The sequence below is a fragment of the Hypanus sabinus genome, chromosome 15 (assembly GCF_030144855.1).
Source record: "Hypanus sabinus isolate sHypSab1 chromosome 15, sHypSab1.hap1, whole genome shotgun sequence".
Taxonomy (NCBI): domain Eukaryota; kingdom Metazoa; phylum Chordata; class Chondrichthyes; order Myliobatiformes; family Dasyatidae; genus Hypanus; species Hypanus sabinus.
The window spans coordinates 69,045,395-69,062,189 of NC_082720.1; the positions used below are offsets into that span (position 1 = coordinate 69,045,395).

The 16,795-nt window shown below is 41.1% G+C and overlaps 1 protein-coding gene across 1 annotated transcript in view; it reads right to left on the reverse strand.

Annotated features, from left to right (window-relative positions):
* Positions 1 to 432: 432 nt before the first annotated feature.
* Positions 433 to 16,795, reverse strand: part of ccdc69 (coiled-coil domain containing 69) — a 58,826-nt gene continuing 42,463 nt past the window's right edge. The window contains exons 4-9 of the mRNA XM_059990496.1: positions 15,517 to 15,616; positions 7,370 to 7,443; positions 6,407 to 6,508; positions 4,192 to 4,311; positions 3,971 to 4,068; positions 433 to 2,821 (exon numbers count right to left, since the gene is read on the reverse strand). Coding sequence (XP_059846479.1) covers positions 2,638 to 2,821; positions 3,971 to 4,068; positions 4,192 to 4,311; positions 6,407 to 6,508; positions 7,370 to 7,443; positions 15,517 to 15,616 — 678 coding nt within the window. The 3' untranslated portion in view covers positions 433 to 2,637. The remainder of the gene's footprint in view (positions 2,822 to 3,970; positions 4,069 to 4,191; positions 4,312 to 6,406; positions 6,509 to 7,369; positions 7,444 to 15,516; positions 15,617 to 16,795) is intronic.

A 16,795-nucleotide genomic window follows, 5' to 3' on the forward strand; every position in this document is an offset into this window, starting at 1 on the left:
GAAATATTAATTCATAACAGGAGTAATGGTTGTTCCTTGAAGTCTTTCCTGCCATTTGGTCAGTCATAGCTGATCTGATTTTTGGCCTCTTACTGTACTTTTCTGTCTGATCCTCAAGCTTCTGACTCCTCTCCCTTCGAACAACTTATTGTAGGCTTGTCAAGTGGTGGGGAGCTTTTACATTATACAATGCCAAATCTAATTATACTTTACATTTTACAATGCTTTTCTACATTCTACAATACAATCACTATTCTACCATGTCCATTGACCTCCATCAGTATCAGCATCTTGGAACTTTTATAACTAATAGGTGTGAATGACGTTGCCTAAAATTAGAGACACTGAGGTTAAAATAACAGTCAACCCCAGGAACACAAACTATATACAATCAAACCAAGTGCTGTGAACCATAAACTTTATCTTTGAATTTTGTTTTGGTATTCATTTATTTTAAATATGCATCAGTGACAACAAAAATTGAACACAATATCCTCCCATCCACAAGGCAAATAAAGTGCTATTATTTCAGATATATCTGCACTATATTCCATTTACTGACACACTTCTTGACTTTTCTGATTGTCTCTTTTATTAAACCTTACTGAATGGTGCAGTGGATTCTGGAGTTACAAGATAAATATTAACATCCTGTTTGAATATTGTGTTTGGTAATGGCAAAACCAGTTTCACAGGTGTGAGTTTATTATTCGTAAACTCCTTTACAAATTAAAGGAGACAGTTAAAATTTACACTTCATAGTTTGCATAGAAATCACAGACAGCATATAAAACTGAAGATGCTTTCCCTGTATCACAGGTAAACTGCAAGAATATTTATAACCACCATCAATATTACAAACCATCTTCCCAAAGATAATAAAACTTCTTACAAATCCAACCAATAGTCCAACTCATGCTGGATTTTAATATGCACACAGCAATCTATAGTGGCTGTGGTCCCAAAAAAAAAGCTTTCTGCGTGAGGGAATGAAACCTACAAATATCTTATGAAATTGAGCTAAACAGAAGTATTTATTCTAACTATAATTATGATAAAGAGTGTTTTATGGAACCTAACTGTAATTGCATAGAACTCTGTGGAAACTCCATTTGGAAAAGCACGTATAAAATCTAGTCTCACTACCCAAGGAGTAAGACGTAAGCAAGAAAAGTTTATCAGATTGATTCCTGCAATGTAGGGATTATCTACTGAGGAACGATCAGGCAGACTGGATCTCTGTTCTCCAGAGTTTAGCGAGACAAGAGATTGAAACAAGTATTTTTTTTTATATGACAAGAGTAAATGCAGGATTAATGGAAACAAGCATCATCTGTGATGGGGAAACAAATAGTTAATGTGGACTGAAAGAGTGAAGGGGAGATAAGCAGCATAAGGTGTGTGAGGGGGAGGAGTGGAGCAAGAGCTGGCAAGTGCTAGGCAGATGGAGGAGGGAAGAGCAGCAATAGTGACAGAGGATAGGAGGTGATAGGTAGAAGGTGTGGGTAGCAAATTCTGGCGAGAACAATGGTGTCCTGCTTCAGGGGACAGGTAAAGAATGTAGGGTGTCTTTCAAATTCTCTACTAAATCCACCATCTCTACCACTAACAAGGGCAGTGTGCATATGTGAAATATATTACTGTTCTTATACCATCACTACAGCTCTGCCTACATATCAGAAGATCTAGTACAGAAACAGGTGGGTAACAGATACTGAGCTTGGAGTGAATCATGGATCCTGAATATTGAATAAGTAAATAAATAAACCTCAGGCTTTGCTACTGAGGTAAAGAATCATCTATGATCATACTGAATGACAGACGAGCAGCAGGGTTTGATTCCCTTACAGCTATATCCATTTCTCATATTCTTATAAATAATTATATTGATACATCAAGATTTGGCCTATTATTTAAATTGTATTTTCCTTACAAATAAAGTCTAGTGATTAAACATGAATTTGTATCCCAGTTTTCACTGTGTAATATTCAAGAATTTCACATGGATATAATTTTCTCCACAGCAGACGAATATGCAATTCCCATCCACCATTTTGACTGCTTTGAAGGTCCTTATTGAATAAAGCTGCATGAATTATAAAACAAATGTCATAGTCTATACACTTGCTGTTGATCGCAAAGACAAACTGTTCTGAACAACAAACTAAAATAAACCCAGGTTGGTTTTGTGTGACCGCTTGCATCAAGGAAGACAAATCTCACGAAGTAGCACAAACTGTTGCCATTTTGACAAAACCAACACCTTTTCCAGGTATCTGAAACTGTGTGAAAATATAACAGCAACCGGTTTTTAGTAAGTCATTCCAGTGGCAAGATCTGCAGCATTTTCTTTTGACAAGGAAGTGTGATCATATTAGATAAAGTTCATCTGTTCCTTCTTCCAAATCTGTTCTTCACCTGAGGAATGGCAATGCATTGGTAATGTATCCTTTAAAGATACAGTGCAACATTTCTCCTAAAATTCACCTATGGCTTATAATTAGCTCAGCTCCTGAATCCACTGACACAACCGGAGACCAAGCTTGCTGAGGTAGATACTTCCAGCTTCTTTCAGACAATATAAAAAGGTTTTTTTTTAGTTCTGTGTTAAGGTTCCTGCTTGTCCACTGATCACTGTCACCTTAATGATGTTTCTTTTGACTCTGAGTGAAGCTGCCCCCATGAAATCTCCCCAGGACGTGAGCCATCTCCACTTTGCAGTTTCCAGACCAATTCTTCCTTCTCATGAAAAAGTCTCTCCTTCACCATAGCTTCTTTCTCCAAAGCCTGCTGCAGGGCCTCATGTTCCATGGATAATTTCCTAAAGTATAATATGTACAATAAGGCATCTGTTAATTAATTATGTATTCTTTGCTGTTCTTTTATCACACTGCTTATTGTAACTTGTAGTCATTGTCGTTGGCTGCCACAAAACAATAAATTTCATGACACATCAGTGATAATAAACCTCATTCAGACAATTATTATGAAGTTAATTGCACCTTTTAAAAAAAAATCACTGACTCACACATGCAACAGCATAGAATACCCTGTTTATGGTTCCTTTGGATTTCCCGCTTCTTCTCTGGAGGAAGCCCCAATGGTGTCATCAGCCATTGGTTGCCTCACCCATAACATGTGTTATTAAATTCAAAACAATTCACCTTTCTACTGCAAGCTGCTCCTAAATTCCTCATTGAATTTATTCACAACCTTAGCTTTATGGCTTCCAGTTTTACATTCCCTGCAATGGAAACAATTCATCGCCATCTGCTCTCTCGATTTCTCTTCAACTTTTTACTTACCTCTTGAAATAGCTGCGACTTCTGCCTCTTAATAAAGGAAAAACTCCCAAGATCTTCAGCAATTTTAGATTCTCGTCTCATTTCAGTTCAAATATCATTCTAAATTTTTTATCTTTGCAAACTCCTAACAATTTATCATTCAATAGATTTCCTGCTTTCTACAGGACCTAAAAACATAACCTTTGCTATTGCAAAGTTACCAGTGCCTTAGAAAGGACTAAATAAGGTGGATGTGGAGAGGATGTTTCCTATGATGGGGGTATCCAGAACTAGAGGACACAGCCTCGAAATTGAGGGGTGACCTTTTAGAACAGAGGTAAGGAGGAATTTTTTTAGTCAGAGAGTAATGAATCTGTGGAATGCTCTGTAACAGACCGCGGTGGAGGCCAAGTCAAGAGATATACTTAAGGCAGAAGCTGATAGTTTTCTAATTGGTTAGGGCATCCAAGAATATGGGGAGAAGTCAGGTGTATGGGGTTGAGTGGGATCCGGGATCAGCCATGATGGAATGGTGGAGCAGAATCAATGGGCTGAAAGGCCTAATTCTGCTCCTATGTCTTATGGTCTTAAATGCTTCAGTATGTTCCACCCTGCTCCTGTACTATTTGAATACTGATATGCCAGGTCCAACAGATACATTATCTAACAATGAGCAGTCCTAGTACCTTGCAAAGGCCTGTTGGTTTTTCAGGCGAACTTTCAAGTCTTCATTTTCTTGCTGAAGTGTTTTAACTTTCTCCTCAAGTAAAATGTTCCCTTCAACCTAATAGGATAATCAAGAGAAAGAAAGATAAATCTTTGTTTTAGTAATAAAAACAAAACACAGCAAAATCAAGGAGACAGTGCTTGTGATTGTAATTTGATCAGTATTGACAGATGAACATACCAGATTCTTCATCTGTAACACTTGCTTATCCAGCTGATGAATCTTCTCATTCTTCATCTCCACCACAAAGTGTAAGCTCTCCAGTTCCTGAACCCAGAATAATGTTGGTGGTTGCAAATTCTGAAATTTAAAGCACAAAGTGTGAGCTGGTCATTTACCCGTTCTTAATCTATTCAGAAAAATTTTGTGAAACAGATTTGTTTATTGCTTGCACGCATCTTTGGAAAAGCACAAATATCCTTAACTACTCAGCATCGGATTCAGGTTTAATATTGTTGCATTTGCTAACATTATAACCTCTATTCCTCACTCTGACCTTTTACTTATTCTCACCTGCCTATTACTTTCCCTGGGTCCCTCCTCCTTCCCTTTCTCCTATGGTCAACTCTCCTCTTCTATCAGATTCTATCTTCTCTAGCCCTTGACCTTTCCCACTTGCCTGGCTCCACCTTTCACCTTCCAACTGGCCTCTTTCTCCTCTTCCCAACATTTTGATTCTGGCATCTTCCCTGTTCCTTCTCAGTCCTGTAGAAGGGTCTTGGCCCGAAAAGTTGACTGTTTATTCATTTCCATCAATGCTGCTTGAACTCCTGAGATTCTCTAGCATTTTGTATGTGTTAGTCCGGATTTCCAGAATCTGTAGAATCTCTTGTGATATGGCATTCTGTATGCATTTTTGGCAGCTTGCTTGTCTGTCTAATGTAAGAAAAATCCAGGCAGTCCAGTCACAGAACGGAGACACAAGAGACTGCAGACAATGGAATCTGAAGCAAAAAAAAAACACACACATTGCTGAAGAAACTTGAGTGGTCGAGCAGCATCCATGGAGGCAAAGGAATGGTTGAAATTTCAGGTTGAGATCCTGCAGTCCAAGAGTAATTATTTTGCTGTTGGAGGCAACGGCACACCTTTGCTTCTTTGCAAAGGGAATTCCATGGATGCCAGTGAATTTACTGGCAATGATAATGATAGGAATACAGGAAATGCTGGGAAAAATTTACACCGGGATGGTTCAAGTTCATGTTCTACTATTTTGGTAGACACAGGATTCAATAATAATGTTGGAGGTTCATTGCAATGAATCCCTCTCAATTAGATGACAGAAATAGTACAGCACAGTATAGACCCTTCAGCCCATGAGTCTATGCTGCAACATGATTGCCTGATTAGATATTGCATTAATGAGCAGGTGTACCTAATAAAATGGCTACTAAATATATCATCTTGTACACCTCTGCCAAGTCACCCCCATCCTCCTTTGTTCTAAAAAGAAATAATCAGGAAATCCTTATTCTACCAGAGCCTGCCACGTTTATGATACCATATTCATATTCTCGATCAAAAATCAAACATTGATTGGATTGATACTAACTCAAACCATGAAGTTGCTTGGATAATCTGTTCCGTAAGATCACTGGAATATTAGTTTTGAACCTATTCCCCCTCGAAGTGCTGGGTGTTTTGCCCAATTGTACACTTCCGTATTTGTGCAGAAGTTAAATCAGCCCATCACTTATTCCTCGAGTACTCCAAACAAAATCACAATGTTTCCGTAGACTTTCTTGTTCCAAGCGAGTACATATCAATATTGCATTCTCAGTTTGTAGGAAGAGCAAGTCCAAATAAAAAAAAATCACTGTAAAGAAAATGAGTGCATCATGCTGGTAATATACAGCCACGTATTTGTATACGATTGGAGCATTATAGTTATATACATACTGGGCTTGTTCTCTCTGGAATGGAGGAGGTTGATAAAGGTTTATAAAATGAGGGGGTGAAGAAAGGTATTCAGTAAAAATATTTATCCCATGGAGTGGTGATGGGGGGGAGGAGTGGGCATAGGTTTAAGTTGAGAGGGAGGAAATTTGGGAAGTAGCTGGGTTGGGATGGTTGAACCTTTCCAGGAAGGGGTGGTTGAAGAGTGGAATGCACTACCTGAAGATGTGGTGGATGCTGACACCCTTAAAAGACATTTCAGAAGCATCTAGACAAGTACTTAAATAACCAAGGCATAGAAGGCTACAGAGCTAATGAGGGTACATGAGATATGTGGACATAGGTGTAATGGCTAGCACAGAGAGGATGGGCTGAAGGGTAAGTTTCTGTGCTATACAGCTCTCTTGACTCCAAAATGTGCAGATGAGAGATGTGACACGAAAACGTAACACTGGTTTTAGTCAGAACTACAGACTGAAGCATTAATAAATCCACATACCCTATCATCTCTGTTGAGACCTCTTCTTGATATCGCATCCTCAATTTTCTTTGTCTTCATTTGAAATGAGTTGACCTGGGTTGTAAGCTCCTCTATCCTTTCCTTATTAGAATAGCAATAGCAAATTAGGTTGGCATAACCAGAAGTAAATTCAGATTCCTATGTATTTATTTAACACATATCCATCGAAATATACAGTGAATACATCGATTGCGCTAACAACCAGCACAACCCACGGAAGCATTGGGAACCGCCTGCCAGAAACACACACACACTCACCTTCTGCCTACAGTGGACCCGTGGACACTGGGCCTCTGACTTCCGCGGTGGACTCACAGACTGAGGACTTCAGCCGTTGGTCATCTACTTCCACATGTGCCAACTTCAGCCAAGCCCAGCACCAACTCTAATCCCATTCTGACACCCCAGTCCTCACACTTATGCATGAGAAACTCATCCAGAGGAGAGGCGAATGACATAGCCCAGGAAAGAAGCCAATTACACGGGAGATCCTGCAGGAAATCCAGAATATACACAAAAAATTCTGGAGGAACCTAGGAGGTCAGGCATTATCTACAGAAATTAATAAGTAGTTGGCATTTCTGGATAAGGCCTATTATCAGGCAGCCTGTTTTCTGATCTTATCTGACTACTGCTAGATCTTACAATTGCTCTGAACACACTTTTGTATTGAATTGAGGGAGTTAATATAATTACTACCCATGATTCCTCTGGATGAGTGCACCTGTCTTGCTTTCAGGACACAATCTGTCCTTCGATTGCTCTGTGAACACCTGGTCTTTCCATGCTCACTGCCCAAGTTGACACAGGAATAACAGGAGCCATGATAAAGAGCCTGCGCCCCTGGAGGGTGATCAACCAAGAAACCAGCTTCTCCAAGAAAAGGTGGCAAGACAGAGCCAGGGTTGACGGGTGGATAAGGCAGATGAAACACGAGCTTACCTTAAGGCACTTGTTGGTTTTCTTAAAGGATTCAGTCAACGACTCTTTCTCCTGTTTGTGCTGTTTTACAAGCTCTGGAACAAGAAAATACAGACTGCTCAGATTAGAGCTGAAACTTACACATAATTGATTCATTCTATAACATATATTTTTAAATATCAATAAAATTGGAATAGTTTTATTAATTTTATTTACTTATTGAGATGCATGCAGAATAAGCCCTTCTGGCCTATCAAGCCACGCTGCCTTGCAATACCCCAGTTTAAAATCCTCGCCTAATCCCAGGACAATTTACAATGACCAATTAGCCTATCAACTGGTCCATCTTTGAACTGTGGGAGGAAACCCGAGCACCCAGGGGAAACCCACACAGTCAAGGGGAGAAGGTACAGGCAGTAGCGTGAATTGAACCTAGGTCAGCTGTACTGTAAAGCGTTGTGCTAACCACTATACTGCCATGTCACGTGCACCAAGGTACAGTGAAAAGCATCATCTTGCATACTGTTCAAAGAGATCAATTCATTTCAAATTGCACCGTGACCATACAAGGTAAAACAAGAACAGAATGTAGAATAAAGTACAACAGCTACAGAGAAAGTGCAGGTGGACAATAGAGTGCAAGATCATAATGAGATAGACCACGAGTCAAGCCTCTACCTTGTTATTACCAGGGAATCATTCAGTAGGGTGGTAGAAGTTGTACTTGAGCCAGGTTGGACATACTTTCAAGCTTTTGCATCTTATGACTGATGGGACGTGGGACAAGAGAGAATGTCTGGAGAGGGTGAGGTCTCTGATTTAGTAAACTAGGTTTTTAGTTTGATTTCAGCTATGCAAAGAAGATGCTAACTTCTTTATTTGACAGAAAGTTAAACCTATGTCCCCAACCTGGCAACCCAGTACCATCTGTCTTCCAGTAAGATGGAGATGAAAAAACTTAATTTCTTTTAAGAGCAGTAAGTTCAGAACAACTGTATTCAGCCTAGACACTATTACAGGGTACTGACGTTAGGTGTTCCATATGAATAAATTAATTAGTAGTTTCAAGAGGTAACAGAGTATATGCTTTGGGAATTTGCAGAAAATAAATTACAATGAAAGTTCAGAGGATTTTAGGGCAACTTTTTCCTGGCTGTTTTATCTCATTTACAAAGCGGAAACATTGTTTATTGAAGCAGAATTACAGAAACGGCATGGCACTGCTGCAGTTTACGCATCACTTTGCAGCACCAGCTGCAAGTTCAAGGTTCAATTCCAGCCACAGTCTGTGAGGAGTTTGCACGTTCTCCCCATAACTACCTGAGTTCCCCCTGGCTGCTCCTGTTTCCAAAGATGTACGGTTAGGGTTAATGAGCTTGGGCATGCGATGTTGGTGCCAGAGTGTGGGAAAACTTGTGGGCTGCCCAGCATGATCCTTGTTGAGTTGATTTGATGTGACACAAGTGATATAGTTCACTGTGTGCTTTGATGGACGTGCAAATGAAGCTGATCATTTATCATTATCAAGATGCAACAGGATCCATGCTATCCATGCCGATTTCTTAAAGAATTAGTTCCAGCTGCAGTTCTTTGCCGCTTACAGACTTGCAAATTTTTCCTTTTCAAGTACAAATACAATTCCCCTTAAATGACAGCAACATCAAACTTTGGAGCTGGGAAAAGATATTCTGCACACTCACTGACATTCAGGAATGTTATGGTGATACTCATCCATGATACTTTCCTTAGGGTTGAAAATGTTTTAATCTCAGTCTTGAATATACAGTATTTAATAATTAAGTGCCTATATCCCTGCACGTGTAATAGAGGTTGAATCTAAAATCTCCTGAACCAATTTACTGTAACACGCACAGAGAGAAAATCCTCAAGGATCTCAGCAGGTCGGGCAGCATCCAGCAGGAGGAATAAATAGTTTCTGTTTCAAGCCGAGACCCTTCATCAAGACTGGAAAGGGATGGAGAACGAAGCCAGAAATGGTGGGGGGTGGGGGGCTCAGAGAAGGATTACAAGATTGAAGGTGTTTGGTGAAGTCAGGTGGGTGGGGGAGGGGGGGATGAAGTGAGAAGCTGGGAGGTGATAGGTGGAAAATATAAAGAGCTGAAGAACCGTTCTGAAAGGAGAGTGGGCCATGGTAGAAAGGACAGGAGGGGAATCACAGGGTGATGATGAGCAGGTGAAGGGAAGGAAAGGAGTAAGAGAAGATCCAGACCGGAGAATGGATAAAGAGTGAAGGGGGATGGGGGAGAAATTACCGGAAGTTAGAGAAATCAATGTAATACCGTCAGAATGGAGGCTACCCAAACAGAATACCAGGTGCTGCTCCTCCAAGCTGAGAGTGGCCTCATCGTGGTGGAAGAGCGGCCATGGACTGACATGTTGGCTTACTGATCCAAGGGAACTTCCTGGAATAATCTCACTAGAGACGAGAACAAGTTGCTGAACTCGGGCTGTAGTGTTGCATCCCCTCAGTGGCAAACATATTTGATATTATTGAGCCTCACCTCTGGGAGCAAAGTCTCTCAAAATCAGCCCTAGTAAGGGCTTAGTTGTTTGGTAATAGAATAAAAATAGAAAGTAATACAGTGCAACTCAGTATGTGTGCTGTTACTAACCTTCCATCTTTATGTTCAGTTGTAAAAGCTCTTTTATTATCCAAATATCCATTGGCTTTATGCCCGTTCTTGTTTTGGCATATCTATTTCAAGTGCTCGTGTCCATTTTCAACTTGTGTTTAAAGGGTCTCTGAGTCCTTGCATTCCAAAGTCTAATTTAGCTGCATTGTGTGAGTGATGGAGTGCTTGAGGATTACAGTGTCCCCAGTTGTTCTGTTTTGTACAATTTGTCTGCAATTCCCTCTTAACTTCCAGCACTGTAAGTGCGAGGGTGCCTAACACTGTGGTAATTTTATCAATTGTACTGTACTAGTGTCACAAAAGAAAAACACATTTCATGACATGTGTGAGTGATGATAAACCCGATTCTGATACGGGACTCTATTGAGGACTGAGAGTGGAAAGGGGGCAGGGAGAGGGGAATCATGGTTGGGGAAAGGGGAAAGGAGAGGGGAGGGGGCGGGGAAGCACCAGAGAGACATCCTGTAATGATCAATAAACCAATTGTTTGGAATCAAATGACCTTGCCTGGTGCCTCAGGGCTGGGTGTGTTTGCACCAGTGCAACCCCCCCCCCACCCTACCGCTGGCACTCCTCCTCTGCCATCTGTCCCACACCCCTCCCCTGGCACTCCACCCTCGCTGAGTACCGAGAGGAAAATTGGTTCAGCCATGATGAAATGGCAGAGCAGACTCAATGGGTCAAATGGTCTAACTCTGCTCCCATATCTTATGGTCTTATATTGCAGTATCGGCTTGCGTCAGATTATCAGCTATTTTACTTCTCTTTGTTTCTCTTAATTCTGTAATCAGAACCTTTTGTCATGGAGGCAATTTTTGCATTTGCAGTTTGGGCATTAAATCAGTCATTACAGAAGTCAGTGGTCACAGGCCAATTATCTGCATTGTAAAGTGCTAGTGACATTGAAACACACTACTATAAATGGTTCAAGTCCCAAAATAACTGTTTGTTTCCCGCCGTAGATGATGCTTGACCTGCTGAGTTTTGTCCTTTCCCCCTCATTACTTTCTGCCTTGTTGACTTTTTTCCCCCTGATTACTTTCACCCTACTGGGATTTAAAGACTTTCTTTCCCCGCCATCCCCCCCCCCCCCCCCCGCCTCCCGGCTAAGTGCGTGGATGCCAGGCATATGATTTGAGAAGGCGGAGAGTGAAAGTCGCTTATCGTGGTGCCTGCAAGTTTTCTGTGCACGGATATTCATGACTGGGAGATGTGGTGGCCTGAATTACTGTTGCTAACAATCCTCCTAGGTCTGAAACCCACAGTGCATTTCCTGCTGAATGTTGGTGGGATACCAATCCATTATGGGTTCTGGATTATTACCTTCAATAGTTGCTTTTATAGAATTTCTCTAGGTCTTAGTTTCGATTCTTTAATTTGGGTGTTACGAAACTCATTTGCAAAAGCTAATCTCCAAGTATAGGAGAGCCCGAGAGACCAGAAATGTACCAGGTTTACTCCCTGGTCTGCACTAGATTAGCTGTTGCACATAGAGTAAGACGTGTAACTGGGTGGAGTTAAGATGGCGACACGTGGCTTCCCCTTCAAGCTCTTCTGCAGAAACAGTTAAACTCCTCTTTTTAATGTCTCTTTTTTCTCCCCTTTTCAAGGTGGTTGGGGTTCTATCGAGGCCCTGATCTGCAAATGGCTCTCAAACTGCATTTTTTTTTTAAATGACAGATGTGTTCCCGTTTCTGGAGCTTGCCGACTGACGGTTTTCCGACATTCTCCAGGAGCGGCACGGAAGATGGTGCCTCTGGGGTGAAGCCCTGTGGACGACTAACTCCAGGCCAGTGTTGCCAACTGAGGCACTGCGGGAGATGGAACATCAGGATTTCACTGTGGCAGATGCATGGACAGAGTTCTCAGTATTCGAGTGGTTGCACTCTCTCTCTCGAAGGCGGAGACAGTTAACTGCCGGTTCTCGACTTGGAAAATCTTGGAATAAAAAGTGATGCAACAGACTGTAACATCGTAACAGTGACTGTCAGTCTCCTCTTCTGCTGTGAAAATGGCTGATATCTCTCTCTCTCTTGCTGGTGATGGGCGCTGACACTTTTTGCTGAAACGGACAGGGGTGGGAAGGGGGGAGGTTAATAGAATACAGAACATAAATGTTTGCTGCTGTTTCTGTGAGGTAGGGGGAAGAGGAAGTTCTGGAGTTTAACGTTTCTCTGTCATTCATTCGGTGTTCTGTTTTTCATGGACGTCTGTGAAGAGCAAAACTTTCAGGTTGTATACTGTATACATTCTCTGATAATAAACAGAACCATTTGAACATTAAAATATGCAACGGAAGAGCTAACAGGATTTGTTGTCAATCTTTGACATTTTCGGATCCCTGCATGTGTGTGCATTGATGCTGAAGAGTTTAGTCTCATTCACAACCCGGGATTGCTCTGTTACTATATTGATTCACACTGTGTGAAGGATGATAAAGGCAATGTTCTAGAGTATCTGAGCTCACATGTCTGGGCCCCTGTAAATTTGGGAGAATTTGTTCGTTCTGTGCCATATCATATGACATGAGCGATCATGGTCTTTCCAGGACCCTAATTGTTCTCGGCAAATTCTTCTGGGCAGTGTCTTTACAAGACAGGTGACCTCAGCCATTATCAATACTCTTCAGAGATTGTCTGCCCAGCAACAGCAGTCACATAACCAGGACATGTGATATGTACCAGCCACTCATAAAACACAGCACCACCTGCTCCCATTGCTTCACTTGACCCTAATGGGAGGGTGGGTAGGTAGGGAAGACTAAGCAGGTGCTACATCTTGCCCAAGAGTGACCTGCAGGCTAGCAGAGGGAAGGAGCACCTCACACCTCCTTTGGTAGAGACATGCCTCCATCCCACCACCCAGTGGAAGGTTTATAATTTTTGAAAAAGTAAAATTGTGTTGCACAAATTGTTGGCCTGATGGCAGATGTTCTGAGCCTGGTTTACTGTATGATGGAAACATACATACTGTTTGTCCCTTTTCGTAAGCTGTGGTTAGAACTTGCCAAAGAATTGCTTTTATCATTTGTGCATTTGATCTGCTACCACAGCACTGAAGGCAATTAGCAGCTTTGGAGTAATTAAAACCGAATGCCAAATCTCTTGTACTGCTCATGTTGCAAGTTTTAATCTCTGACTGTTCAGGCTGAAAACAAAAAGCATACACTGTATGATTCTTGATTTGCAAATGCCAGAACTTCTGTTTACCTGGTCCCTTGAGGCTTTTAATTTAGGTTACTGTTATGAAACTCATTTGCAAAAACTAATCTCTGGGTGGGGTAGAGTCCGAGAGACCAGAAATACCTCAGGATATTTCCTGCTCTGCACTGAATTAGCTGTCAATAGGCTTCATAATTCATAATCAACTAAATTTTGGAGCTGAGTGTAAGGAGATATTGAGGTAGATATCCAAAAGCTTGGTTAGAGGCTTTTGATTTCTAGAGCCTCTTTAAGAATGTGAGAGAAGAAGAGGGATTTATGAAGGTCATTTCAGAGTGAAGGACATTGTCACATGAAAGCAGTAGTAGACATTGTTCAAGAACTTACATCTGCAGATTATCAAGAGGCCAGTATTAAACGTCTGGGTAGAAAACAAGGATAAAGGGCCAGTATGGTAGCAATTGGCATAACACTCTACAGCACCAGCAACAGGGGTTCAATTCCCCCCACAGTCTGAAGGACCTTTGTGACTCTGTGGGTTTTCAATAGTGCGAGAGTGTAGGACCAGAGGGTGCAGCCTCAGGATTGAGGGATATCCCTTTACAATAGAGATGAGGAGGAATTTCTTTACACAAAGGGTGTACATCTATGGAATTTATTGCCACAAACGAGGGCGAAGGCCAAGTCATTGGGTATATTTAAACAGGGATTGTGTCATGATTTATAACGCATCATAGGTTACGGGAAGGAGGTAGGATTGAGAGGGATAATAGCTTATTCATGATGGAATGGCAGAGCAGACTTGATTGGCCAAATGGACTAATTCTGCTATCTGTCTTCTGGTTGCACTTGTTCAGAGACAATACAAGGAACTGAACTTTCAACCTGTCATCAAAGTGCGCAACCAGAGTATCACAGTGAAATGACCACATTTCCATTGACTTCAATGTTGATTGAGAAGTTTCTAGAACTGGTGAGCAGGACCTCCCTATGTTAGTAATCGCATGTTTGTACAGAAAAGAAAATGGGGAAAGTGAAGGAAAACAAGGCTAGGGCAGCACAGTTCTAGTTGCTCACGTCTTTAAACAGGGATTCCCAACCTGGGATCCACGGACTGCTCTGTTAATGGTAGGGGTCCACGGCTTAAAAAAAGGTTGGGAACCCGTCTTAAACCCCTGTCTTTTGAGTTGAGAGTTAAGGGGCAAAAGTTTAGGGGTAACATGAGGGGGAACTTCTTTGCTCAGAGAGTGGTAGCTGTGTGGAACGAGCTTCCAGTAGAAGTGGTAGAGGCAGGTTTGATTTTGTCATTTTAAAAAAAAAATTGGATAGTTATATGGACAGGAAAGGAATGGAGGGTTATGGGCTGAGTGCAGGTAGGTGGGACTAGGTGAGAGTAAGCATTCGGCACGGACTAGAAGGGCTGAGATGACCTGTTTCCGTTCTGTAATTGTTATATGGTTAAAGAGATACAACCTTAAAATACAGTTACCACCTTTTAGAAATAATGGGATGGGTATGAAATAAACATTAAAATGGGAAGACTCCATTTAACAGATTCATTAGAAATACTATTAACATATTCTGGGCCAAATATTACATTTGCTGACTCTCAGATTGGCTTTAGCACACCCACAGTCCAGAGGAAAACAACAAGGGTTTTTGGACGCTGTGCTGAAGATGAATTTGAACAGAAAAATGTATTTATATTGAAGGAAGGCCTAAAGGGAATTTCAGTGCCAGTGGAATCATCAAGGAAGTTGACAATGTTGGCAGATAGATTCCGTCAAAACATCCTTAGGAACAAGCAAAGAGTTTAAGTATACAAGGCTTTGGACAGGATGGGGACTGACCTTTACCTCAGCTGAGCAAGGTTACAAAGCAAACCTGTCTCAGAGGAACTGGATTGAAAGAGGGTCAGTTCAGGGCAGGCTGTAAAAGGACAACAATGTTGGCAAGGATTTGGAAAAAAAAAATGAAACTCTATGCCAATGTAATTCTGATCAGGAAACTTCTTTGAAAAACTGTACAGGCGTGGGTTGTTAGTGAACGGAACATTAACAGATGTATATTACTATGGAAACTGTTGCTAAAACAGCTTTTAGTAACCAGGAATATATGAATAGGTGTTTGTCTTTCACAGCTTTCCTTTTTCAGTTTATTCCATGCGGAAGAAGTCTTTCCTATTGATTTTATTAAACGGACTTTAGGCATTCATCTGAATCTTTGTTTAAATTATCTGCAAAATGTAAATAAATACTTTTCTGGGTTGTACGTCTTTTTTAAAGATGGATAAGAGGTAAAGACACACTCGCTCAGGATAAGTTTTATTCAAACAGAACCAAAAGCACATTACCTGCTAACGCAATTTCACATTCTTCCCTGAGAGACTCTACGTACTTGCTGTGGCTAGCTTTCAGTTCCTCTATTCTGGAGTCCAACAACTCTCCTTCTTTCTAACAATAAAAACAAATCATTACTCATAAACTTTTGAATAAGTATTTCCCCAATGCCAAAATATAAATCCAGCATCTACATTATCTAAATATCTAGGTACTAGATAGAGATCTGAATCTGAAAATGCGAGACAAGGATGTGTTATGTACTGATTGAGAAACTATTTAAATCCCAGTAGTTCCTCAGACAATATTCAAAGGTCCCAAGGTTCATTTTATTATCAAACTATACAACTCTGAAATTCTTCAATTCTCCAGCTTGCTGTGAATTCAAGAAAAAAAAGCATCACAATCATCAACCCTCAAAATAACTCCCTGCAAAAAAAAACAAAAACAGGACAGGCACATTGACCCCCAAATCCCTCCACCCACACAAAAAAACTACCAAAATGAATCAGACATATCAAACCCCCCAAATATCCCATCCCTACAAAAAAAACCGAGAAGATCAGGTAAATAAACACAGAATATAAAAACTAAAAGACTGAGTCTATAGTCCAAAATCCAAATTGCAGAATAAACCTGGAAACCTGGAAAATACTCTCTGGCTCGGATGAAGCAGCAGGGTTTCCCCTCTCTGGTACAAAGCAACCGATCAAACCGAGGGTCAGCCAGCCCTCACCCTCTGCTCTCTCTTCGATGCTTCAATTTCCCTCATCGCTTTAATTGCAGAACAATGGCAGCTTTAATCAGTGAAATGAAGCCAAACATCAGCTTGCATTCATAATCTCTTTAGCCGCCTCTTTCAGAACCATGGGCTGTTCATCATCTGGCCCAGGTGACTTCTCCATCCTCAGATCTTTCAGTTTCCCAAGAACCTTCTCCCTACCGATGTTAACTTCACACACTTCATGACCCGTGACACCTGGAACTTCCACTGTACTGCCAATGCCTTCCACAGCGAAGATTGGTGCAAAACGTTTACTCAGTTTGTCTGCCATTTCTTTGTCCCCTATTACCACCTCTCCAGTATAAATTTTCCAGCAGTCCGATACCCACTCTCGCCTCTCTTTTACTCTTCATGCATCTGAAGAAACTTTTGGTATTCTCTTTAATATTATTGGCTAGCTTACTTGCATATTCCATCTTTACCTTCTTAATGACTTCTTAAGTTGCTTTCAGTTTGTGCTTGAAAGCTTCCCAATCCTCTAACTTCCCACTAGTGTTTCCTATTTAAGT